General features: G+C 40.2%; 1 protein-coding gene and 1 long non-coding RNA gene across 2 annotated transcripts; one reads left to right on the top strand and one right to left on the bottom strand.

Moving 5' to 3' along the window:
• Positions 1-1,332: 1,332 nt before the first annotated feature.
• Positions 1,333-2,073, bottom strand: LOC144529134 (uncharacterized). The gene is made up of 3 exons (XR_013502959.1): positions 1,781-2,073; positions 1,576-1,688; positions 1,333-1,460 (listed from the first exon to the last, which is right to left on the bottom strand). It is a non-coding gene; the product is annotated as an uncharacterized LOC144529134 (long non-coding RNA).
• Positions 2,074-5,052: 2,979 nt separating this feature from the next.
• On the top strand, positions 5,053-26,228 carry LOC144530914 (uncharacterized). Its single transcript, XM_078270683.1, has 7 exons — positions 5,053-5,211; positions 15,423-15,535; positions 17,110-17,249; positions 20,537-20,610; positions 21,111-21,215; positions 23,015-23,127; positions 24,768-26,228. The coding sequence occupies exons 1-7, from the start codon at positions 5,053-5,055 to the stop codon at positions 25,357-25,359; spliced, it is 1,296 nt and encodes a 431-aa protein (XP_078126809.1). The 3' UTR covers positions 25,360-26,228.
• Positions 26,229-26,995: the final 767 nt, after the last annotated feature.

Genomic DNA, 26,995 nt, shown 5'->3' with positions numbered 1-26,995 from the left:
ATTTTTAAGTTTTAAAATATAAATAACTTGGGGTGAAAATACAGTTAGTCAATAGTCTGAGTGAATTCTCAGGTTTAGTCCAAATAAACCCCATTTGCTGGTACTATGTCATAATTTGAAATATATGTCAATGTCAGTTTTATTTGTATAGCACCTTTCATTACACATAAACCCAAAGTGCTTTACATTAAAAACAGCATACACATTAAATCAAAGCACAAATAAAATGAATAACACATTGATTTTCTATGTTTTTTCTTCATAATATTTAAAATGGCTAAATAAAGATTAATGTGAATTAACCTAACTTTTAGTAATTATACTGCTTCTGTAAAACCACGTTATAATGTTCTGTTCTTTCTGATTAAAGCTTCGCTCAGCATCTATTCTGGTCTGTCTGTGTCAATCATTTGGGACGTCCTGCATTACAGTACTATGCAGCACCCTTAAAAATAAGAGCCATGTAGTTAGTTAACTGGTAATGTATAACAATAGGGCTGGATCGGAATATCACCTACAGAAGTTTTCTGATGACTCTACAGTTGCTGGGTGTATAGCTGATGGACGGGACGGGGAGTACAGAGCACTGGTGGACAACTTTTGTGGAGTGGGCTTTTAAGAATCAGCTAACAACTAATAGCTAACTGAGATAAGATCCATATCAATGCAACTAAAACCAGCTATTAGGCTAACTGAAATAAAACCATGCCAATCTCTAGGTATGGTGAAGGGTATGTGATGATGTGGGGGTATGGTGAAGGGTATGTGATGATGTGGGGGGTATGGTGAAGGGGATGTGATGATGTGGGGGTATGGTGAAGGGTATGTGATGATGTGGGGGTATGGTGAAGGGTATGTGATGATGTGGGGGGTATGGTGAAGGGGATGTGATGATGTGGGGGTATGGTGAAGGGGATGTGATGATGTGGGGGTATGGTGAAGGGTATGTGATGATGTCGGGGTATGGTGAAGGGTATGTGATGATGTCGGGGTATGGTGAAGGGGATGTGATGATGTGGGGGTATGGTGAAGGGTATGTGATGATGTGGGGGTATGGTGAAGGGTATGTGATGATGGGGGGGTATGGTGAAGGGTATGTGATGATGTGGGGGCCAAGGGAACTTCATCAGGATGCATAGTATCCTGGATCCATGAAATAACTGGCCTTTCAAAATAAAAGTCTGCCTGCCTTTATGGGAATTTAACATATATATTATGTATATTCATGTCATTGTTGAAAATTTGCCAGGAACGTGATGTTTATTTTAAAAAAGAGCTTTATTAGTACACAACAAACACAGCCTACACAACAAATGGTAAACTGGTAAAAAAGGTAACTGGCGGCATTCTGTCTTAATTGGCTCCGTTTTGCAGACGTCTGTGGTGCGTTGGCCTGTACTTCTGCTGGCTGCAAAAAGGACGAACAATCCATCCGGCACACTCTGTCTCGCTTCCTGCAGCTGTAAAAACAATCAATAAAGACAATCAGTACCGCGCGATGCACTGCATATGGACACAACTCATCTATTAATTAATTAAAAATAGTCACATTGACCAAAACAGATCTAATCTTACCCTCTTTCTTCTCGCTGGACTCCGAGCTGAACTCTTCACAGCTTCCGCCTGCGATGCCAGACCTGGTTGTTTCTACCTGAAGCTCCTGCTTACTGTCTCGTAATTACAGGCAGCTGGAAAACAATTAAATGAGAGTGATATGAATAAAAAACATAAGTCACAGTGAAATTAAACAAGGAATGAGAAAACAGGAAAAGTTACTTACACACAATGCCGTCGTTGTCAACATCATGTAAATCTGGACTTGCTCCGAGCAAATAGGAGGTCACGGCCTCGTTATGAGGCGAGGTTAGTCTGTGAAAACAAAACGTACGGTTAAGATCGGTCTATTAACGTATCTGTTTCCTTATACAGCAGAATGAAAGCCTATTCTTTAAATCTTACCCATGCTCCGGTTCGTAGCGCCTACAATTTGTCTCAGAGTTGTGAAGACGGCGTACTGCTTCCTGTAGATTACAAGACCAAAAAAATACATTTTTATAAAGCAACTTACACTGGTCCCACTTAGCTCTGCCTAATAATGAATCGCGCTGAAAGCAGCCACACAGCTCTGTGCTGCTCACGTTTACACTTGCGTGCATGGTGGGGTTTAAAACATTACTGCCAAAGTCTAAGTAGCCTGTTTAACATCAAAAGACAGTCACTGTACTTCTCAAGAGTTAATAAACAGTACAGACTAGTACTCACCGTTTCATTAATAATCATATACTTACGTTGTCTTTTCTTTTCTGTGGGCGCATCTTTACGGAGCCCTGGAGGTGACATGGAGGAAAAAAACCATCTTGAACAACTCCTGTGTGTTTCCTTTATGGTGCGTGGTTGTACTCCTGTGATAAGCAAGTGGAGTTTGACCAAGGGGGGTAAGCTTCACTTCAGAGCTCGAACCTCCTATGGAGCCATTTTGATGCTACAAAGCGAAACTGACTCCCATTCATTTTGACGTCACTTTGACAGCAAATAACTTTACATCTGAAGCGTTTAAAGACTCTATCTGTCCGTTGTTTATTTCTAAAGAAACACGACAATGTATAAAAGGCTCCATTACCTTGTACCTCACGTTATGGCTCCGTAGCAGACATTTTTATAAAAATAGGCTAACGATTGTGTCATAACCACGAGACTTCCTGTCTCATAGTAGAGGAGTTACCGTATAGTACAGGAGAAGCTCTCAGGCAGTTTGGACTTCCATTAGCTGTTTAAGTGTAATGACTAATGTTAACTATCATTTTAGTGATCAATAATGAGCCTGTGTCTATGTTATCTCCTTACATATACCTACGCTCTCCGTCTCTGCTAGATTGGGAATGATTGAGATTTCTCTTGGCACAGCTACCAGAAGACTTCCAACTTTCAGACAGGTTGCTCACGTCACATCTACGTCTTCAAGCTCAGTTGGAGGCTGCTCAGTAACGCTCAGCCATCACCGGGAAAGAGCTTCTAATGTCCTTCACTGGTCTCCGTCCAGAGACACGGGATCTGTTGGTCCAGTTTATATACTGTCTATGAGTTTGACAGACTGTACAGACAATAGAAATACTCCCATACTTTGGAAGCTTTTGCTCTCGGATGAGTCATCTCCTTCCGCTATTTTTCAAATCAAAGCAGTGAGGGCGGGGGTGGGGGCAGAGTGATAGAGAAAGATAAAGAGGAGGCAGATTAACCAGCAGGGTGCGAACGGTGCACAGACTGGTGTGGAGGTGAATTACAGTGAGTTTTAATGGAATACTGGGAAAGTTTAATAACAATAGGACAGTTGAAGTCCAGATTATGAGACCATTTCAGCAGAGCCAACAGCTCCATATGCCATAGACATGTGAATATGGTGCTGACTTTGCCAGTATTTTAAGAAGACAAATGGTTGGGACTTGTCATGCAATGACAAAGCTGATATATGCTTTATGTGAAGCAGAGTGTTTTGGTGTCAGCAGAAAGACTTCTCTTAGAAAACTGTACAGTGGTGCCTCTGTCTCCATTCCACCAGACAATCTTGGATGAGCAAGACCAAAGAAAGGTCACTGTAGTCATGCCACTATGCACAGTGGATGAGCTCTAGGAGGCTGTGATGTTGTTTGCATGGAATGCATATTTTACCTTTATGGCAAAGCCTGATGAAAACTAATTGCTAAAAATAAATTGTTTTGTGTATCTTTTTTACACAACATTGGCCATTGCTAATGACATACACAGTAATTCTACAAGAGTCTACAATTAGGCTGTACTGAGCCTGATCTATTTATACCAGAGATTTTCTTAAAATGAAGTTAATACCTTTTAGAAAAATGTCACCTGGGGTAAAACTCCCCCTGCTGCTACCCTGATTTGCATTTGTATAGCTCACAGCATTTTCATTTACATGTTAAAGCGTCCCCTAGAATAAGGGGGAGGGGGGATCATGGGGGTATGCCTGTAAATTGCCGTTTAGTGTCGTAAACCTAAACTTCCACGACAATCTTCAGTGCCGCTTACTGACGAAAATCCCACTTTTCATGCAGTGTCCCCACACACACACACACACACACACACACACACACACACACACACACACACACACACACACACACACACACACACACACACACATTAGCGTCAACAAGACACACAGCTAGACTTGGAGGCCAAACACATCCTGCATCTGCAGTAAATCTGTGCTCAACACACAGAGATTAAACTGGTATCGAAATATACCCTGGGCTGCTGAATGTACAGAAGACTTTCATTTATTTCCAAAGATATTTATGGCTGTTTTTCACTTGGCATGAACCCAAAAGTGAGGTTCAATTACCACTGTGTTTGTGTTATACTGAACTGTTCAGAACCATTAAACTAAAACTTTTCTCTCTCGCCCAGCAGAGAAGAGCTGTCCGGGTCTTACAGTTTTTCTTGATTGCTTTGATGCAGCAGTCAACTCAAACTCCACATTTTCAAAACAGTTAACACACAGGCCCAAACAGTGGCACTCATGGTCTAAAAAGGTGGTGCAAAAGGCTCTAACCGTGCCAAAACATTTAAAATATGCAACAAAAGCTAATGTTGCCTTCAAACAACACAACTTACAAACAAGTGTCTGAGCTCTTCCAATCAACCGTTACACAGTGGACACCAAACTACTAGATACAGCTCTCAGTGGGGATCAGTGCAGCATTGCTTGTCTCTGTCGTCTATTACTGAACGTAGCTTTCATGCAGAGACATTTGTTGTCATATTTACCTTCTTGCAAAGAATTGGATCCAGAATCAGAAATGCTTTGATGCACATTTTATTGATTCCATTGATCCTTATTTTCAAACTGTGGCTGAAAACTGAAATACTGTAAATATTACACATAATACATGTAAACCAAAATAAAATATTAGAGTATAAGAAATTAAGAAATAAAAATAAAATCTCTTACAGTAAAGTATAAACATCTATTACTGTAGAGTATAAGAAATAGCCACTATTGATACTCAGTCTCTTCTGTCTTGATGATGGGGCCACATGGCCATGATTGATAACGTGATCAATAACAGTTGCCCGAATTTCATCAGAAACCTGAGCCCTTCCAACTATACCTCCACCTCACACTCGGACTCCTCTTCCTCAGACCCCTCTACCTCTTCCTCTCACACTCATCTGCCTTTGACCTCTTCCATCCATGTTGGCAGAGAACAACACAGACGCTGCACCTTTAAGGCCTGCAGACTGATTGCTAATTGAAGATTTGTGTGAAGGAGTGTCAAACAGGAGCTTCCGTGATGTCATATTGATGTAGGTAGTTTCTAATAGTTAGGAACAGATGGTTTCTGTTTGGTTACCATAGCTAAAACAATGGAGTTTGGACTGCTTGAATGACGTCCGTGTTAACTGTTCTGCTAAAGGGTGTGGGGGGGGGGGGAGATGTGTCAATCCAATGAGAAAGGGTTAACACATTTGCAAGAGGTGTCTTCTGCTCTGCTGAGACAGTGATGATGAAAACCGAGTGGACCCCAGTGTCTTTAAGCAGGTCAAAGCAATCAAGAAAAACTGTAATGGGACTACATGGTTTATTTACAGTCCAGTGGGAAAATATGCAAAACCATCATATCATAAATATTGAAGACTCAGTTTCATTTGAGTTCCTTCAGTCCATTTTTCTCTCTAATCAATACAAAAGAGTGAGCTCAAAGGAGGAACTGAACAGGAAAAACTCATTAATATTATATATTAATATCAATAATTGAATGGTGTTTTTTTTCTTTTCTTTTCTTTTGGCAGCGGGAGAGCCCACAAAGTGGTGCTTGATTTCCCAATTCTGATGAACGGCTCATGTATCAGTATTGTCAATGTCAATCACAAAAAGTACAACTAATATTTGTGAAAAAAAGACATTTTGGATAACTTTTCCCCGAGAGGGTAACGAAAATGTCGACACCCGGCTTCTCCAAAGTCCCTGCCGCGCTACCAGAATACATTGCACGGCTACTCCCGTAGAAATAAATGGGAAGCGGGGAAATTACACGTACTCTAACTGATGCCAGGTCCCTAGGTAATCACTGTTAACTCCCACATGATGTGAACACCTGTCATTCTGTTATGCTTATCAGTCGGGCAGGTTTTCTCCTTTGCCTCGGCAGGCTTTCAGCTCTTTAATATCTCCCCTCCGTCTTCTGTGCATTCAGCCAACCATCTCCTGTTTAGCTCAAATCTCTCCTCTCTTAAAGAAGAGGTCATTAAAAGTCTTTCTTCATTTGAGTATCTGCTTCAGTCTGCATCTGGGTCTGTTCCTTTAAATCCTGCCAATCGTTAAATGAGAATTCCCTTCCGTGAAAGTAGAAATGCCCTCAGCAAGTCTTAAGTCTGTAATAGTTTTTTTGTCTGGTTTATAGGCAAATAAATGTATGATTGGATTGTATTTCAAATGCTTCTGGTTCAGCCCTGCTGTAAACTGACGCAGTGACTGATGACGCACAAGGATTCATAGCCTGTCACCTTGACTTGTCGTGATTTGATGAAATGCAAACAGCCTCCAGAGGAGAGATGCATGAAATCTGAAAAACTTGTAGCACCCCGGGCTCTCCTCCAACCCTGCACCCGCACAACAGGCACTGGCCATCCATCTGCAGCCTCTGGCTCAGCTCCAACTTGGCATCCCGACAGCATGCTGACGGACGTCAAATGGCGGTGAACTGGTGTTGGGACCATAACAAAGTAAGAGTTAAACATTATGATCTCAAACAATAAGGCTACATGTAAAAAACCACAGCCTGACCTCTGAGAAACATGTGCCTTTCTTAAACATATGTGTGTTCAAAACTGCAGGAGAGGACACCGTTCTCTAGAAGAAAATCGGACAACAGAGACACCGCTTTCGTAAATTCCGAGGAATTTCTAGTTAATCATTGACGAGTGATTAACTTCCTTCTGTTTTTCCGTGGAAACCTACGGACTGATGGACAACGTACAGTAAGGCTTAGTGTTCTGGGCAGAGAGATGTAGAACATAGTATGTTTATTAATGTGTAAAGGCTCATGCTGCCATTGTTTTGCCATTAATGTGTGATTAATCTTAGTGCTACTGGTGCACAGTTTGAGTATTAATCTGATCGGGACCACCGTGTCCCATTATTTTCTGTGAAAGCACCACTGATTAAGGTGCACGGTTGATGATGTTCTGTTGAATAGCCTAATATAGCTTGGTTAAAAGACTGTAAATGCTACGTTGTTACTTCCCGTCTTGGAGAAGTTAATTACTGTACAAGCTAGGCCATTGAATCTGTACCCTACGAATTCCCAACACTGGCTTTAGAATTACAAGAGACACACACACACACACACACACACACACACACACACACACACACACATTATGAGCACAGAAATCTGCATAAGTAATTTTTCATTCCTCTAACTGGAAGATTGAAAATGAATGCTAATGTTGCACTTATCAGTTCCTGCAAATGTTTTAGCAACATGAGAGAAAGTTTTTCAAAATGCAACAGACGTCTTTCCACTGATCGCTTCACACGGGCTGCGATAAGAGACGCATTTAGCATTTTGTTGACATGACACACAAATCAGCTGCTGCTAAAAGCTCCGGAGCCAGATCTCACTTTTGTGCTAAATTAAAAAGAAAAAGCAGGCAGTGAAAACAGAAAGGTTTATAATCTTTGAAGCAGCATCTGTAGGTGTTGATGCTTTTATAAAGCTGAAGGCATAAAGTTTCTGATATTATTTTGTGAACATCAGAGAGGCTGGTGGGTTGTGGAGAGTCAAAGAGATCGTGCTGTCAAATAAAGACAAACTGAATTTAAACCACCCTTTATATTTGATTCTAAACATCTTTTTTTCCCCCGGTGAAATGGGTAAGATTAGATTACACATACATTTGTCTTAATATACTTGTGATAATATACCTAAAGCCCAGTTCAGAAACAAAGATTTGCACAAAATAAAAAGATGTTTTTGCCGATTCATCGTTAGAAATGCAGCAAGTATCTCGCTATCTCTGTCCTCATTCGTATTTAGACGCTACAAATGGTAACGCTGGTAGGTAGTTCTTCAATAAGTCTATGAACATTTTTCATTCAGTTATATGATTTCTAATCAATAACAATAGTAATAACAACAACAACAATAATCATCATAACAATAATAGGGCCTAATCCTTAATATTCAGGGCAATTAGCCTACATCTTATTTGATGGGGGGGCGGTAAGGGACCTGGATAATATATAAGTGGGGCGCTGGCCCAAAAAAAGGTTGAGAGCCACTGGCCTAAAGCATCTTCATCCAACCACATTACACAAACAGATTCTCACTCCCATCTCGTAAAATATGGATGCTTGGTCAGGTGCCTTTGTCGTTGTCTCCTTTAGCATCATATCTAAACGCGCCGGTCGGGACTATTGGCGTCACTTTTGACACAGTTAGGTTAAGGAAAAGGTCGTGGGTGGGTTTACGTTTCCATGACAAGCGGGAAGAACAGACGGTTGGGTTTAGGAAAAGAAGAACGGACAGTTGGGTTTAGGAAAAGAAGAAGGGACGGTTGGGTTTAGGAAAAGAAGAACGGACGGTTGGGTTTACTAAAAGAAGAAGGGACGGTTGGGTTTAGTAAAAGAGGAATGGACGGTTGGGTTTAGGAAAAGAAGAACAAACGGTTGGGTTTAGGAAAAGAAGAAGGGACGGTTGGGTTTAGGAAAAGAAGAAGGGACGGTTGGGTTTAGGAAAAGAAGAACGGGACGGTTGGGTTTAGGAAAAGAAGAAGGGACGGTTGGGTTTAGGAAAAGAAGAACGGACGGTTGGGTTTAGGAAAAGAAGAATGGACGGTTGGGTTTAGGAAAAGAGGAATGGACGGTTGGGTTTAGGAAAAGAAGAACGGGACGGTTGGGTTTAGGAAAAGAAGAACGGGACGGTTGGGTTTAGGAAAAGAAGAACGGGACGGTTGGGTTAAGGTAAAGAAGAACGGGACGGTTGGGTTTAGGAAAAGAAGAACGGGAAAGTTGGGTTTAGGAAAAGAAGAACGGGACGGTTGGGTTAAGGTAAAGAAGAAGGGACGGTTGGGTTTAGAAAAAGAAGAAGGGACGGTTGGGTTTAGGAAAAGAAGAAGGGACGGTTGGGTTTAGGAAAAGAAGAAGGGACGGTTGGGTTTAGGAAAAGAAGAAGGGACGGTTGGGGGTATATGGGTCAAACAACACAGGACTTTTACCCAGGAAACCGGGGTTCGGGTCCCGGCCAAGGTTATTATAGTTTTGCTTTTCATTAGTTTTTATTTTTATTTCTTTTTGACTTTTTGTTTTCAAATTCAGTTTTGTTTTAATTAGTTTTTAAAGTGGGTTTGCTAGTTTAATTTATTTTTCATTTTTTTGAAAATGCTTAGTTTTTGTCACGCTTCACTAGGACAGGAACCCAAAAGCAGACAAGGACAAGGTAAGTAGAGTGGAAAAAAGGTAAGTATTTATTTGGTTTTGGTACGTGGAAGCAGGGGAGTCCAGCTGGTAAGGCAGTGGGTGGAATTGAGTCGGCTGATGGATTAGTGCAGACTCAGTAATAAAGGTGATGCAGACGACCAGACGGTGATGGAGTGAATCTTCCAGGTCCCAAAACTGAAGACAGAGGAACAGGCAGATTAGCAACGGTAAAACGTCACAAAAGAGCAGAACAAACTTACTAACTGGCACTCTAGCAAACATACTGGTGAGGATAACGATCCGGCACGGAATGGATGTCAGTTCACGGCTTAAATGGTGGAGAGGTGATGATCAGGACCAGGTGTGCAGATTGCAGATGAGATACAGGTGAGTGTGATTGCAGATTCTCCCGCCTTGCTTCGTCGCCAGGCAACTAGACAGGATGCGTTCAGGAACTCAGAAAAACACAGACTCACAGGTGAAAACAGAAACTGACGCAGAAGGTGAACCTAGGAAGCAGGATTCCTGACAGTTTTAGTTTAGTTTTTATTAGTTTTAGTCTTTTTTGTAATATGGGTTATTTGTCAGGAAATTCAAAAAGGTCGAAAAAGTATTGTGTAATAATAACTCAATAATAACAATTTTAGAAATATGTATTCATAATGTATTGAACAATAACACCAGTACATAAAATGTAGCCTACATCCATCCATCCATCTTCGTCCGCTTATCCGGTATCGGGTCGCGATACCGGATAAGCGGACGAAGATGGCCTACATATGGTCATAACTATGTAAACAGTCTACACAAGACGCCGCATTTAGTGCAAAATGTGTAAGTGACGTGTTCCAGGAATAAAACCTAAATAACCAACAGACTAAAGAAGACCGGAACAGGTGTTTTGAACTTTGGTTCGAGTAAAGTGACGAACTTCGAAGACATCCCATAATAATCCACATATTAACCCACGCTTCCTCCCTCTTTTGGTGTTCCTGCGTATGTACTAACCAGCAGCTATCAAAGACGAAAACTGAGGACATTTACTCGATTTTGTTTTGCAAACAGACATTACAGTTTTAGTTTAGATATTGTTTTTTTCAGTCCGTATGGAGTTGGGTTGGGAACCGGAGGGTCGCTGGTTAAATTTCCCGTACGGACCGAAATACGGAGGTGGACTAGTAGCTGGAGAGGTGCCAGTTCACCTTTTGGGCACTGCCAAGGTGCCCTTGAGCAAGGCACCGAATCTCTCCATTAGTGCATGTAAAAGGACCTGAGCATGTGTGTGCAGTGTGTAATAACAACAGAGTGTAAATTGTAATTTCGTCATTGGGGATCAATAAAGAGTATAAATTAAATAAAATACTAGATGACAGCATTCGCCAAAGAAGATCTTGGGATATGTTCGGAATAAGCAGATAAGTGAACCTTGAATTTATCCGATTTTATCACAGATAGGCTAAGTCGTAGCATATGTTGTTCAGAGACTGTTGTGTGAAGTCCAATAAAGCAGACCTACCAGCTGCTCCTGGCTTCCACAGTCTGTCCCAAAAAGTGTCAACAAACTTCCCGGGGAAGAAACTAACTTCACCTTTAGTTGGCGACTCAGAAGTAGAGGCCACACTACTGTAAACACCTGCACACCAGCAATGCCAGCGGCAAGAGATAAAAGCAGAGAGCCAAGCTGTGTGTGTGTGTGTGTTGTGTGTGTGTCAGCAGTAGATTTGCTTTGGCAGGCGGTGTTGTTCACACGGTGAGCTGACTGATCGCGTTGGGTACAAACTGTGACCGAGTCGACGCGACAGAATGCAGTGGACGCCACGTCAACAACTGACGGCAAACAGGGAAAATTTCTATCCATGTTCTGAATACATTATGTGTCACTGCCAACAAAGTGAGTTCCTCCACAAAGAATCATGGAAAAGCACCACTTGAAATATTGTGTTTGTATCAGAGATGTGCTCAGAAGTTTCTTGGAAATAAGTCATTTAGCACGACAAAAGCATAAAAACATGTCTAACCAACTGAATATATCGTAGTCATCTAATGCCTAACATACACTAGGAGGCTCGGAGAAGATTCTGTAAAGAATTGGCTAAGAAAGATTGTGGCGAGATCTGGTTGAACTGTAGCCTGGAAATCTAGACGCACCCTAGCGGCAGCAAATGTAACACTGCATGAAAACTGGGATTTTCGTCCCCGTAAACGCCCGTAAACGCCCGTAAATCTCCCTAATTTTCGGCAGTTAACCACAATTTACAGACTGTGAACGTCGCATTCGTCTGTGCCACATATTGTCGGAAACGAACCATGACGTATGTGGAGAGCTCCCGCGGAGGTGCTAATGGCTCTAAGTAGCATATGAATAGCTGCGACACCGCGCCTGGCCAGAGAATGTCTGGCCAGGCTTGAATTTCCTCACTCAGTATTGGCTGAAGCCACAGTCACTCCTGATTGGTTGGCAGATCACTGCCAACCAATCATATATATATATATATATATATATATATATATATATATATATATATATATATATATATATATATATATATATATATATATGCTAATATGTTGTATATTCATGTCATTGTTATGCTATGGACTATTACCATCAAGGACATGAATTTATTGAGGAAAGGAAAATTTGCCAGGAACGTGATGTTTATTTTAAAAAAGAGCTTTATTAGTACACAACAAACACAGCCTACACAACAAATGGTTTATTGGTCTATTTATACCAGAGATTTTCTTAAAATGAAGTTAATACCTTTTAGAAAAATGTCACCTGGGGTAAAACTCCCCCTGCTGCTACCCTGATTTGCATTTGTATAGCTCACAGCATTTCATTTACATGTTAAAGCGTCCCCTAGAATAAGGGGGAGGGGGGGTCATGGGGGGACAACTGTCAAGCCAGGCCCACGTCAATTTCCGACAATTCACGGCAGTTTTTGGCGTTGCCTGTAAATTGCCGTCTAGTGTCGTAAACCTAAACTTCCACGACAATCTTCAGTGCCGCTTACTGACGAAAATCCCACTTTTCATGCAGTGTTATCCAGCAGTACTTTATCTCATGCCATGGCTCTGCCTCACATCATATGCTACTTTCCACCTCACAAAGTGGCCTTGAGAAGAAATGAAAAGGAGCAGGTGAGTAAACAGGCACAGAGTCAGAAGAAAACTGACAAATAAGAGGACAAAAACACAGAAAAGAGGAAAGACAGGAGGGGGAAATAGAAGAGTTAACAGCATATATTTTAATAACCACCAAATAATTTGCCAAACATGAGCAGCAAATGCTGCAGAGAAGCAAATAGAGCAGCAGTGTCTTTATGTGACCTAATATGAGGTTGATACATGTTTTTAAGACTTATAAGCAACTTATCCAGCAGTACTTTATCTCATTTCATGGCTCTGCCTCACATTATATACTACTTCATTCAGTTTTACACTAGCGACACACTGAACAAGACTACATAAATACAGACACTTATAAGCACCAATAAGCAAACCCAAACCAACTGTTATTGTGATATTTTCAATTGATATGTTGTTGTTCTTTTAAGAAAGTTATTATATGACACTCATTCTAATTTACACACTATATCTGCCCCTATAAATAAAAGATGATCTATCTGGTGATGCCTCCCTTGTTAACTCAGGAGAGTGCAGGGGAGTGAATATGATGATAATGTAAGTTATGAACAGAGATGTATAGTAACGAAGTAGAACTACTTGACTACTGTACTTAAGTACTAAAAGGCTGTATCTGTACTCTACTGGAGTATTATCTTTTTTCTCCTACTTCCACTTTTACATATTTTCGATGAGTTCAATACTTTTACTCTGATACATTTTTTATGTGCTGCATCGTTACTCGTTACAATTATAAAAATGTTACCAATCATTCCACACCCACATCATCGCTGCCAGAGCGGTAGATGGCTCCGTCACCAGGTTTGATGAAGCTGGCTCATCATCATAGCGAATCAAGCGATCAAGATGTCTTATAAGAAGGCCGCGCGTGCTCCCGTTCTGCATTTCGCTCGCGATCGTGGCGGTGAAGGCCAGGAAGGAGACCACCCCTGGCCCACCCAGAGCCCATGCCCCCATCCGCCAGAGCGAAAGACAACTCACACCAGAATTAAGTGTCCACTCCATCCCCCCCAAAAGACCGCAAAACAATGGCCCCCAAAATTTCACCGTTGAATCCGAAGAAACACACCAAGGCAAGTTACAAATACAATACACAAATGGCACACCAGCTTGAGCTATCAGTAAGTGCTAGCTGCCTAGCTACCCGCGGTTCATGACATGCAAGTGTTGTACATTCCTGTCCTCAGGGGCGTCGGACTGGGGTGAAAATGGGGACTGAGTACCAATGGTCCTCATGTGAGGAGGGCCCAAAAAGATGCTAGAATAAATAGCTGTGGATGCGGGGAGGGGCCCATAGAAATGTCTTTCCACAGGGCCCAGAATGTTGTGCTACGCCTTTGCCTGTCCTTGTACTGCTGCCGCAGCCAAAGGATCTGTGAGACACAAACAATATAAAATATGACATCTTTAATAACTGCATAACACAATACTTGTACTTTTACTTTCCGTACTTGAGTAGTACATTTTAAAATAAACTACTTGCAATAATTAAGTACAAAAAATGTTGAATACTTTAGTACTTCCACTTAAGTGTGGTGCTTAAAGAGCACTTCAACTACTACTCAAGTCACTTTTTTGATACAGCACTTGTACTTTTGCACAGGTCTGGGTCTCTAGTACTTCATACATGTCTGGTTATGAAGAGGGCGAGTCCATGAAAGTAGTGGTAAGTGCTTTTTGTGGGTGATGTGTGAGATGCCGGACTTTCAGTGCCAGTTACATGAATCTTTTTCTCTCTCTCACGCTGAAGTCTCTCTGTATGTTCACAACTCACATTTCACTGAAAGGCTCCATGTTTTTTTTCTCGTTCCTAATTTAAAACGTTATAATATAGTTGTAAGAAATGTAATGTTTAGATAAGGTCATGGTGCCACGCTGAGGGCGTGGCCATGGTCTCCCTCTCCTATAAAAGATGTCAGAGTTCAGACAGTATCACTGCAACTTGCACACTCCTAACGCTCAGAGGAGAACAGAAGCAGAAGACGGCTTCAGATCATACAACAGACAACTCTCTCCATCCAACAGGTAAAAACATCAAGACTAAACACTAACCTTTAAACGTATCCTTTAACCAAGTGTTGTGTGCTTACAAACTGGTTTTAAAAGAGTGGATATTCTAGGAAAACCAAATAAATATTTCATCAGTGAATGTTTCCAGGTATATTAAAAACATGTATTCATCAAACTGATTAACAACATAATTCGACCAGCATGATGTTCCTAAACTATTTTTTTTTAGGAGACTAGGATTTATAAGTTGGATTTACTAAAAAGATCATTACTGTAACTTCCACATGATGTCTTTTCTGTTGTTTTTTAGACTGACAAAACCTGTGAGCAACAATACTGAAGGTGAGCAATGTTCTTCTCTCCGAAAACGTATGAGCAAGCTGAACATAAACTTTCAGAAATGTGAAGATATATAAAGAAAATATATATTTATTGCATTGTGTATGCATGTATCTCTAGATGCTCTAGATGCTCTCTGTTGAACTGGGGCTTTTTATAATTGTTAATAATTAATTTTCAGATAGAAGTGAAGTACGTTATCATAGCATGTTAACAGGCAGGCAGATTTGGGTTATTTTTTAAATGGATACATTTGGTTTAAGAGGTAAAGTCTTACCTGCATAAAACCAGTGTTTTAAAAGCATTTCAGTGACTTCATTTCAACATGTTTATTTCAAAGTTAACATTCTTATTTCATAGCATGTGCTATAAAGTCAAGTTTGATTTTTATTATATTAAAGGGTGCATAAAGAAGTGTCCATGTACAGTAGGAAAACTTTTCATTTTCATGTTCATAACTATTAATAACCTGATCTGTGTGCAGATGGCTGGCCTGTGTTGGATGGCTGTGGTGCTGGCCTTCAGCCTGTCTGTTGGAAACACTGAGGCTATGGATCAGGATGAGGTCCAAACTATTGTAAACTTCATCCTGAACAAGTGAGTCACTTTTCTTTGCTAGTTGTTGGAAGTACAGAGTTTGGTATTGTTTAAAAGAAGAGTTATTGATGAATAAAGCTGATACGACTGTAAGTCACCACAAGGTTTCAATCAACAACAACAAATGAAGACTGAAACCTGTTTTAATAGTAATAACATTAACTCAGATATTGAAATCTATGTTCCCTGGGAGGGGCAGTTTATGTTTATGAATCATTTCAACATTTGAGTGATTGCATTATGGATGACTTTCCAGCTATAATTAATGTTGTATAAACTAAAATGCAGCCTTTAAATGCAATAACTCATCAATCAATCCTTGTGCCATGTATATACTTATTAAGTCAGTCCATTTGAAAATAAAGAATTTCAAAGAAAGATAAGTAACAGGCCTTTTAATTTGTATTATTTTTATTTGAGGAATATTATTATTGTTTGTTTATTAAGTGGCCCCTGGCCTCCTGTCATTTTGCAAGAGTAGTTGAGTATCTCTGCTGCTGTAGACTCTGCCCGACGCAAGTGTCTTTGCTAAGACCGACGCAGTAAATAGCAAATGCACCTGCGCCCATCTGTGCGCCCATGGGCGTGCTGGTCTTACAGGGAGGTGTGTTCAGGTGCATTCTGGGCGTGCTGGTCTTACAGGGAGGTGTGTTCAGGTGCATTCTGGGCGTGCTGGTCTTACAGGGAGGTGTGTTCAGGTGCATTCTGGGCGTGCTGGTCTTACAGGGAGGTGTGTTCAGGTGCATTCTGGGCGTGCTGGTCTTACAGGGAGGTGTGTTCAGGTGCATTCTGGGCGTGCTGGTCTTACAGGGAGGTGTGTTCAGGTGCATTCTGGGAGTGCTGGTCTTACAGGGAGGTGTGTTCAGGTGCATTGTTGGCGTATTGCTATCTTGAGGTAGCAGAAGTGATCGTCCCATTGACCAACAAAAACCTGGTCTGAAGTCAATAGCGCAGCATTTTATTGTTATTTTAACAGAGCATTAGTAAAATGCTCCTACATTATGCTTGTTACACACACAGGGACGCATAGCAACACACAAAAAGATTAAAAATAAAAATATTACGGTGCAAATCCTCCATCATAACAGCAATGCTCCAAGGTCCAAATACGCCTGGCTTTTAAAGGGAATGGGAGATGATCTCTGATTGGTTGATTGCATGTTACGCCCAAAACACACCTCTGATTAATGAAGACACTAAATACAACCCTTTAGAACCATGCGCCCGGCGCACGGACCCTTTTTTCCGCCGTTAAACTAGCAAAACTCTAAATGCACATTCCATGTCATTTAGCTGACGCTTTTATCCAAAGCGACTTACAACTGCTACATTTGTCAGAGGTTGCACGCCGACCTGTGATGGTTTTCCTGCATGTCTTCCCCCCACTCTCTCCCCTTTCATATCTCAGCCTTCCTGTCCAATAAAGGTAGAAATGCCCAAAAAATGAAATCAACCTAATCCATTTTTTTTTATTCTTCTACTATCAATATGTATCCATCTCCATGCATCAAACTTTGGATCTGTACTTATACCCTGGCAAAAGGTAACTCTTCGTGTCGTGTTTTCTTTGACAGGTACTTCATAACTAACAATCAGTTCAGTTTGGCTGTAAACATCCCAGTGAACCAGGACCTGAACAATCTTCAGGACCTCTTCAACGCTGATAATGCTATCAAAGTGATAGAAGTGGTTACAAGCGGGGAAGTGTACAAAGGTACCAATGTGGTTGAAGCATTGCCTCTTAAAGGAAACAAATATACTGAGCATGCAGAGGCACGAGTACTGGACAACATAAAACCTTTAGCTGACAGTAGTAAGGGTAAAAGTCTGGTCTTCTATTCTTACCTTTCTCCATGTGGCGCCAAGTGTACAAACCCAAACAATTGCAATAATATCTTAGACAAGATTGATAACATTCCCAATGACAGATGGGCAGACAGTGCCTTTGTGTTTTCCAAAGTATTCGACGGGTACACAGATCAAAATGGCAAGTGGGTTTACTTTACTCTTGAGGAAATTAGAGACACCCTTAAAAATCTTGGAACAACTAAATTTGGTCGCAACAACATATTCCGTTGTAGAGTCTCATACGGTCAAACCCATTGCATCAAGTGCTTCAGCAATGACTCTCCAGAACCTGTTGATGGTTGTGTTAAAAACTACACATAAACGTGTAAAACCCAACAGGGGCCGTGGTAGAGTTGCCATGGAGTAGAGGAGTTCTGGGGACTACTGTTTTAGGCCCAACTGATGGGAAACAAACACAAACACAACTGGATCCTACTGAAATTACATTTAAAGAAATGGATTGATTTATGCCTAACGATACGCTTTCGCCTTTAAACTACAGTACAAGCTTAATAAAGTGACACGCTGCGGACACAAACACATTTCAGGAGTCTTCTTTGGTCCATTCATTAACCAGCATTTTCCTGCACACGAGGTTTTAAGTGATTGTTTACCTTAACACGGACTGATTTGGGGGGTTGTTCCATTTAACTGTTGGGAATTACCAAATGCCTGCTCTTAATGGTTGAGTCTCTTTAAATCAGAGTGTGGTCTAGACTTACTCTATCTGTAGAGTGTCCCGAGATAACTACTGTTATAATTTGTGTGTCCTTCAATGACTCTCAGTGGTTTTAGGTGAGGAGGAATCTTCTGACCTATCCAAATAAAAAAACTAAACTAACTGAAATACGGTAGTACTGCTGCAGAGTTTAAACAGCCAGATAATTACATGTTTAAATGTCTTATAATTATTGCCAATATAAACAAAAAACAAAAAAAAGTAGGCTGACTCCATTCAACCTAAACAGTTACTGTAACTCTGAGAACAAAACTAAACATATTCTACCCTATTTCAACAAGGCAAAGAGTAAAAAATGTTGTTTATCGAATACTAATACTGTTAAATGTGGATGTTTAATGTGTATCAACCTCAGTATTTACATGAATCATGTCATTGTACTCAATACTTGTGTAAAGCAAACTGAATCCTCTGATGTTCTGCTCTTTCTGATTAAAGCTTTGCTCAGCATCCACTCTGGTCTGTCTGTGTGTTATTTGGGAACTCCTGCATAACAATACTGTTATCTGATAAACTGTTTGATCAATGTAAGTTCAACATACTTTACTAACAGTACTACTTCATAGCTTATGAGCTCACATCTGAAGGGAGGAGAGCTGCTACAGCACAAAAAAACAGAAACAGGTGTAGATGATATAAAAAGATTATTTTGGAGGATGTAGGTTGTTTTGCTGTTGAACTGTGTTGCATTATACAGGGATGTGTCACTGTTGCACTATACAACATTACAGTAGACCATGCAACACTATGCTACTGTATAATACACCAAACAATACAATATAATGACATCAGGGGGTGATCCAATTGGACATGCGTGTGGAACCAAACCCAATCCATTAAGGAAGAAGACATATAGGTCATTTGAAAAAATGTTGGGTTAAAAAGTAAGTAAGTAAACTGTATTTATAAAGCACCCTTCAAAACCATGGTCACACGCTGCTGTACAGAGCAACATTAATTAACATTAATAAAAACTAGAAAAACTAGAAAATAAAACGCAAACATCCAGGAGGCACAAAGACAGAGTCACACTATGTGACATCATGGTATGGAGGAAGTGACGAGGTGTACCAAGGTACCGATGTGGTTACTGCAACATATAAAACCATTACAGCACCAAATGGAAACAAGTATACTGGACATGCAGAGGACTGTGTGCTGGACAATATAAAACCTTTAGCAGACTGTAGTGAGGGTAAAATTCTGGTCCTCTATTCTGACCCAGACAATCACAATAATATCTCAGAGAAGATTGATAACGGGGCGAATACTAGCTCACCTGGTAGAGCGTGCGCCCCCATGTACACTGTAAAAAAAAAGTTATTTCACTGGAATTCACTGTATAATTTTACAGATTTTATTCCGTTTTTTCTACATTGTTATTAAAAATACAGAAAAAATACTTTTATTTAAAAAAAACCCCAATTAAATAAAGGTTTTCTTCTGTAAATTGATATAATGAGATAATATAGTTGTTTAACAGGATAATTTCCATTGCTTAATGGTCTTGAAAGTTAAATTACATTGAATTTTATGTAAAAAAGACAACAAAAACAACATAATTTTACGGTGTGTAAAATTGAGGCATCTTTCTGTTTTTTTACAGTTAAACCTTACATTTAATGTAAAGTTCTGGACTAGTGCTTATTTCTCACATCTCCATCCATTGATTCAACATGTTTAAGTGGTCACAAAGTACCATGTAGCATTTACAATTTAATTTCTATACTTTTAATGACCAAGAAAGAAAGCATGTTGACATAGCTACCCCGCCACCGGGCGCCTGCTATTATATGTCGATTGTATTCTCTGCACTTGTTGTCTTGTTGTTGTGCTGTTTTATCTTGTGGTGTGTTAATAACACACACACACACACACACACACACACACACACACACACACACACACACACACACACACACACACACACACACACACACACACACATTCACAAGCTGATGAAAGAGTACAGGCGCAGCACCCCCACACACACACACACACACACACACACACACGCACACACACACACACACACACACACACACACACACACAGAGGCAGTTGTAGTATCCCTGTCTTCACTACGCCACTGTACAGAAAGCACACTAATACTTGGGCATTTTCAATTACATTAGCAAATGCTTAAACACTACAAAATACATTTAAAACACAGTATTATTATAGTAATAATATATAATGGTATTATAGTTTGCAGTTTGGTCGGGATCCTGTCTGGGAAATGTGTTGATGCACATTAGACTATTAAATCAAAAAAGGAATAACATCTGTCAAACTAACTCTGGTAAAGGGTTGGTATTCTTTTAGAGAAAAATAATGAAGTATGTTTTTACTATTTTGTAAGTGAGCAGAATCTTTATATAAGTGTGTTTTCACGTCTGCCTTGTTTGATTCAGATGAATTGAACCCTGGAGCGTTGACCCCCTTGGTGCGGTGGGTTTGGGCAGATGTGAACACAGACCAGACCCTGGTCTGAAAGTTCTGGTTTCTAAAGTCCAGTCTGTAACAACATTCATCTTGTGAGAATTGTGTAAGAACTGTAACATATGTGCATCTTTCTTATCTCTTTCAACAGATGGAGAGGCAAGATGAAAACTTGAACACTTATACTTAAAATGTACTGGTGAGTTTGTATGTCTACATTTTACCTTTGGTATGTCCTTTGGGTGTGTTTTTTTTATAAACAATTGTAGGTTTTCACCTGTTTGAATAAAATTAAAGAATCGATGAATAAATGCATCACAAGAATTCCCTAACACTAACATTTAGAACATTCCTGTTCATTTTGGTTGATTTTGTTTTACTAAACAGTTGTACTTATACTACTGTATTTCTTCTAAATGTATGCTGCAGTGTCACTGTAACTTCCTCAATTCTGAGAAAATGCAAAAGAGGAAATCTTAATGCTGAAAATAAGGGCATGGTGCCACTTTGAGGGTATGACAATGATCTCAGGCTCCTCTATAAAAGTGTGCCTTCCTTCTGACTGTCTTCACTGCAGCAACACCTTGCCTCCAGACACAGAGGACGACGGCTTCAGAGGCCTCATCGAACATCTTTCTCCACCGAAAAAAGGTATGTTACACCACGAAGGAACACCACACATTTGTGTTAAATGTATGGAATTTGTCTATGAGATATTTCAGTGTAAAATGACAGTAAAGTTGTCTCATATCCTATTGCATCATTTTAACAGATATTTTTAAATGTGCATATTGTAGCGTAAGGCATGGTGAACAATATAATAATGATTAAAGCAACTAAGCAACTTTGTACATGTTATATTGGGGGTTGTTTGGTTTGGGGGGCCATGACAAAAATATTTCCTTTGAAGGGGAGCTGTGGTGGTAAGAAGTTTGGGAACTGACCTATATAAAACAAATATAATAAGTTGCAAAGGTTCATAACTAATAACTGTTATATTTTACTTGAGTCGACGGCTACAATGCTCAATATCCATATGTGCAACACAATCCTAGTCTGGCCATCACCAGACCAAGCTCAGTCTTTTAAGATTGAACATTAGTCTGGGGAGTCTGCTCTGTATTTTCTACTGCACAAGAGGCGTGATCAACGGGCATAGTTCAAATGACTCTGTACGCAATTGGATAGTCCTTCAACCAATACGACCAACGATCCGAGTGATGTACTTTGCAGACCATGTGCGTGACCAACGGTGACACGAACGCAACAGCGGGGTTTGAGCTGAGCTCCATTCTTTTGGCTGCCAGCAGGGCTAGCTGGTAAATTAGGCTTTTACCAAAAGCTGGTTGGTAGTAAGGCAAACACATCCTTCTTTTGTAGGAATTCTTCCAGTTTCTGTTCCGTTTTCAGAGAGAACATGCCTTTGAAATCTTTTAAAACGGAAGCGACAGCGGCATCAACGGGTTGCTGCGCTTCGGTGGCCGCCATGTTGAATGTAAACAAAAAGCTGCTTGGTCGCTTCTCTATCGTCATCATGTTAAACAGGCCAATAGCGCGCCAGGTGGATAAGCCAGTTTGTGATTGGTCCCCGCAGATTTGTAACGGAAGCAGGAGAGATAAACGTACAAGTTTCCAGCCTGAGCTGCAGGGAGAAATCAAATCGCAGACAGATCGGGCTGGGTTTACCCCGTCTAACGTAATCCACCAGTAAGGTACTATTTTACTATTGTAAATAGTACAAGCTATTGATCAAAACTGTTGAACAAGCAGAATACTAACTCCAGAAAGGTGAAATCTTCACTGTCCCCTACTAATTGCAGGTAAAGGTTGAGCCTAATCAGAAATGTATCTGAAAATAAGTTGAACTCTTGGAGACTTTGATGCCGAGACCAACCAGCCATCCACCTTTCTACCGGCTCTCTACCATGAGGCAATACAAATGTTTATTGCCAGTTTATTGTCAAAGGCTTGCAACCTTCTAAATAGTGGAGTCAGGCCTTTAGATAACCATTTATTAAATAGTATGTAGAGCTATTCTAATAGTGTCTGCAGTCTACACATGCTTAACAAAAGGTCAGGTATTTATTCGCCTACATGTTCAAAAAAAAAACCACTAAGGTGGGAAATATATGGTGAAAGCTCTCTAAATTCTCTTGGTGTATTAGAAAATAAATTATTAATTTAATCATTGATTGTCTTTATTACATTTGTATTTGTAAGATTAATATTATGGGTTATCATGTTGGTATCGGCTATTTTTATCAGCCATAAAATACCATTTTGGTCCACCTGTAGGTGTTATGCTCTCTGTTTAACTCATTTTTATTTCGTAACGTGTATTTATTAAATAAAGGAAACTTATCAAGTACGACAATTTAAAGAGAAATGTTTCCCCTTTACACTTCCTCCCTTTCATATTTAAAACTATCACTAACTTGTTCTGTGTGCAGATGGCTGGCCTGTGTTGGATGGCTGGGGTGCTGGCCTTCAGCCTGTCTGTTGGAAACACTGAGGCTATGGATCAGAATAAGGTCCAAACTATTGTAAACTTCATCCTGAACAAGTGAGTCAAATTTTTGTTGGTAGTTGTTGGAAGTACAGAAAGGTTTGGTATTCTTTAAAAAGAGTAATTGATGAATAAAGTTGACTGTAAGTCAACACAAGGTTTCAATCAACAATTAAAGCTGCAAGCAGCGATGGACGGGCCCTCGCGCAACGATACCTCACACAAGACTCTACGTCATACATTTTATTAGCTGTTAAAGTGGGCGTGGCTAAAACATAGGGGGCAGGTCAAACCATCAACACTTAAAAAGGAACTCTCTGCTGAGTTCAGTGATACCTCACACAAGACTCTACCTTAGATGGGTCAACATTTATGAAAGGGGTCGTGGCTTAAACATAGGGGACGGGCCAAACCATCACCAATGAATAAGGAAGTCTCTGCTGAGTTCAATGATACCTCACACAAGGGTCTACATCAAACGGGTCATTAGTTATAAAAGGGGCGTGGCTAAAGCTTAGGGGGGCGGGTCAAACCATCACCAATGAAGAAGGAACTCTCTGCTGAGTTCAATGATACCTCAGACAAGAATCTACCTTAAACGGTTCAAATGGTATGAAAGGGGGCTTGAGTACGTGGGCGTGGTTAAATTATAGGGGGCGGCTCAGTATCACATGTAGACCACACATTATAAGTTTCATGTAAATCGGATGATGTTTGTCATATAAGGTGCTTTTCCTGTTGCCAGCGGGGGGCGCTATGACCAAAAGTCAATTTTGGCCTGGAGATGTCCTCAGACCTGGACCCTTGTCAATCGTGAGAAATTTCGGGCAGATACGACAACGTACACTCAAGTTACAACAATTTCTTTGTTCATCGCTAAACACTCAAAATGGCCGCCGCGCGACGCCCACAACGTCTGACAAAAAGTTTTTCTTTTAATAACTTTTCATCTTTAAGGTGTTGAGATGGTACAGACCAAATTTGAAGTCCATCGGATGAAATCTCTAGGAGGAGTTTGTTAAAGTATAGCACCTTGACTTTTAGGCCTACTTCCTGTTGCCACTAGGGGGCGCTATGACTTTGAGTACATTTTGTCCAGTAAATGTCCTCAGAGTTAGAGTCTTATGAATCCTGAAGTTTCGAGCCAGTTGAACAATGTACACTTGAGTTACACCCACTTCCTGTTTCGGCGGAAAAATGCACAAAATGGCCACCACGCCCACACGGTTTGACGAAAAGTTTTTCTTTTAACAACTTTTCCTCTTTAACGTCTTAAGATGGCGCAGACCAAATTTGAAGTTGATCGGATGAAATCTCTAGGAGGAGTTCGTTAAAGTACGACGTGGAAATGGCCAAAATCGCACTATTTTCGAACTTTCAATTAAAAATGGCGGACTTCCTGTTGGGTTTAGGGTATGGCTCCAATGACGTTTGTTGTACGGCTTGACATGCTACATATGTGTACCAAGTTTCGTGACTCTACGTTAAACGCACTGCAGGGGCTCAATTTTGTTACATTTGTAGGGGGCGCTAGCGAGCCATTTTTGTGCGCCTATTCCCAAACCCCTTAAAATACGTAGATTTTCACCAGACTTGATGCGCCCGCCAATTTTGGTGAGTTTTTTAATATGTTAAGCTAAAACTTTGGATCTGTACTTATACTCTGGCAAAAGATAACACTTTGTTTTCTTTGACAGGTACTTAATACCTAACAAACAGTTCAGTTTGGCTGTAAACATCCCAGTGAACCAGGACCTGAAGAAGCTTCAGGACCTCTTCAACGCTGATAATGCTATCACTGTGAAAATGGTGGTTCAACGCGAGAAAGTGTACAAAGGTACCAATGTGGTTGAAGCATTGCCTCTTAAAGGAAACAAATATACTGAGCATGCAGAGGCACGAGTACTGGACAACATAAAACCTTTAGCTGACAGTAGTAAGGGTAAAAGTCTGGTCTTCTATTCTTACCTTTCTCCATGTGGCGCCAAGTGTACAAACCCAAACAATTACAATATCTTAGACAAGATTAATTACATTCCCAAAGACAGATGGGCAGACAGTGCCTTTGTGTTTTCCAAAGTATTCGACGGGTACAAAGATCCAAATGGCAAGTGGGTTTACTTTACTCTTGAGGAAATTAGAGACACCCTTAAAAATCTTGGAACAACTAAATTTGGTCGCAACAACATATTCCGTTGTAGAGTCTCATACGATCAAACCCATTGCATCAAGTGCTTCAGCAATGACTCTCCAGAACCTGTTGATGGTTGTGTTAAAAACTACACATAAACGTGTAAAACCCAACAGGGGCCGTGGTAGAGTTGCCATGGAGTAGAGGAGTTCTGGGGACTACTGTTTTAGGCCCAACTGATGGGAAACAAACACAAACACAACTGGATCCTACTGAAATTACATTTAAAGAAATGGATTGATTTATGCCTAACGATACGCTTTCGCCTTTAAACTACAGTACAAGCTTAATAAAGTGACACGCTGCGGACACAAACACATTTCAGGAGTCTTCTTTGGTCCATTCATTAACCAGCATTTTCCTGCACACGAGGTTTTAAGTGATTGTTTACCTTAACACGGACTGATTTGGGGGTTGTTCCATTTAACTGTTGGGAATTACCAAATGCCTGCTCTTAATGGTTGAGTCTCTTTAAATCAGAGTGTGGTCTAGACTTACTCTATCTGTAGAGTGTCCCGAGATAACTACTGTTATAATTTGTGTGTCCTTCAATGACTCTCAGTGGTTTTAGGTGAGGAGGAATCTTCTGACCTATCCAAATAAAAAACTAAACTAACTGAAATACGGTAGTACTGCTGCAGAGTTTAAACAGCCAGATAATTACATGTTTAAATGTCTTATAATTATTGCCAATATAAAAAAAAAAAAAAAAAAAGTAGGCTGACTCCATTCAACCTAAACAGTTACTGTAACTCTGAGAACAAAACTAAACATATTCTACCCTATTTCAACAAGGCAAAGAGTAAAAATGTTGTTTATCGAATACTAATACTGTTAAATGTGGATGTTTAATGTGTATCAACCTCAGTATTTACATGAATCATGTCATTGTACTCAATACTTGTGTAAAGCAAACTGAATCCTCTGATGTTCTGCTCTTTCTGATTAAAGCTTTGCTCAGCATCCACTCTGGTCTGTCTGTGTGTTATTTGGGAACTCCTGCATAACAATACTGTTATCTGATAAACTGTTTGATCAATGTAAGTTCAACATACTTTACTAACAGTACTACTTCATAGCTTATGAGCTCACATCTGAAGGAAGGAGAGCTGCTAGAGCACAAAAAGATTATTTTTAAAGTAATTTGTTACTCTTGGTATTTAGAGAGTGTATTTACAGAACCAGCTTTGAGGTGGATGGAAATATGAAATGCACCTAACTAAATGAGACATTTAATTAATTCCAGGAGTATTCCAGTCTCCAGTGTGATTAGTATCAGTGCATTGTATTGTTTATATTTGGTTATTTGCACAACCTGCATGCAACATTATATAAAGTTCAGCCTAGGTTCTCAGATACTGTGATTTCCTTCTTCAGTGTCACTGAATGCACCATTATCTATTTACCTAAACAGTTTGTTTTATTTCGTTTCATTGGAATCCTGGACCATGCAAAAACACGTATATTTAGTTGCAGCACTGCGTTGCCGATGTGTGGAAAAGGAACTTCGTTGACACTGTTCTCGATTATAAAAAGGTTTATTACATCAGAGATTTCAGCATCAGTTTACAGACTCCATGGACATCTGGAGAGACGACCGACCCAATCTTCAAAATGTGTCGCTCTGCCTTTTCTTTGTGTGAACCCAGTATATATCCTGTACATTGTATTAACATAAGACGTGATATATGCAAGTATATGAATGGAGTAGGGAACTGACCAATCAATGCCTTT

The sequence above is a fragment of the Sander vitreus genome, chromosome 2 (assembly GCF_031162955.1).
Source record: "Sander vitreus isolate 19-12246 chromosome 2, sanVit1, whole genome shotgun sequence".
NCBI lineage: Eukaryota > Metazoa > Chordata > Actinopteri > Perciformes > Percidae > Sander > Sander vitreus.
This window is presented reverse-complemented; position numbering and strand designations above follow the sequence as displayed.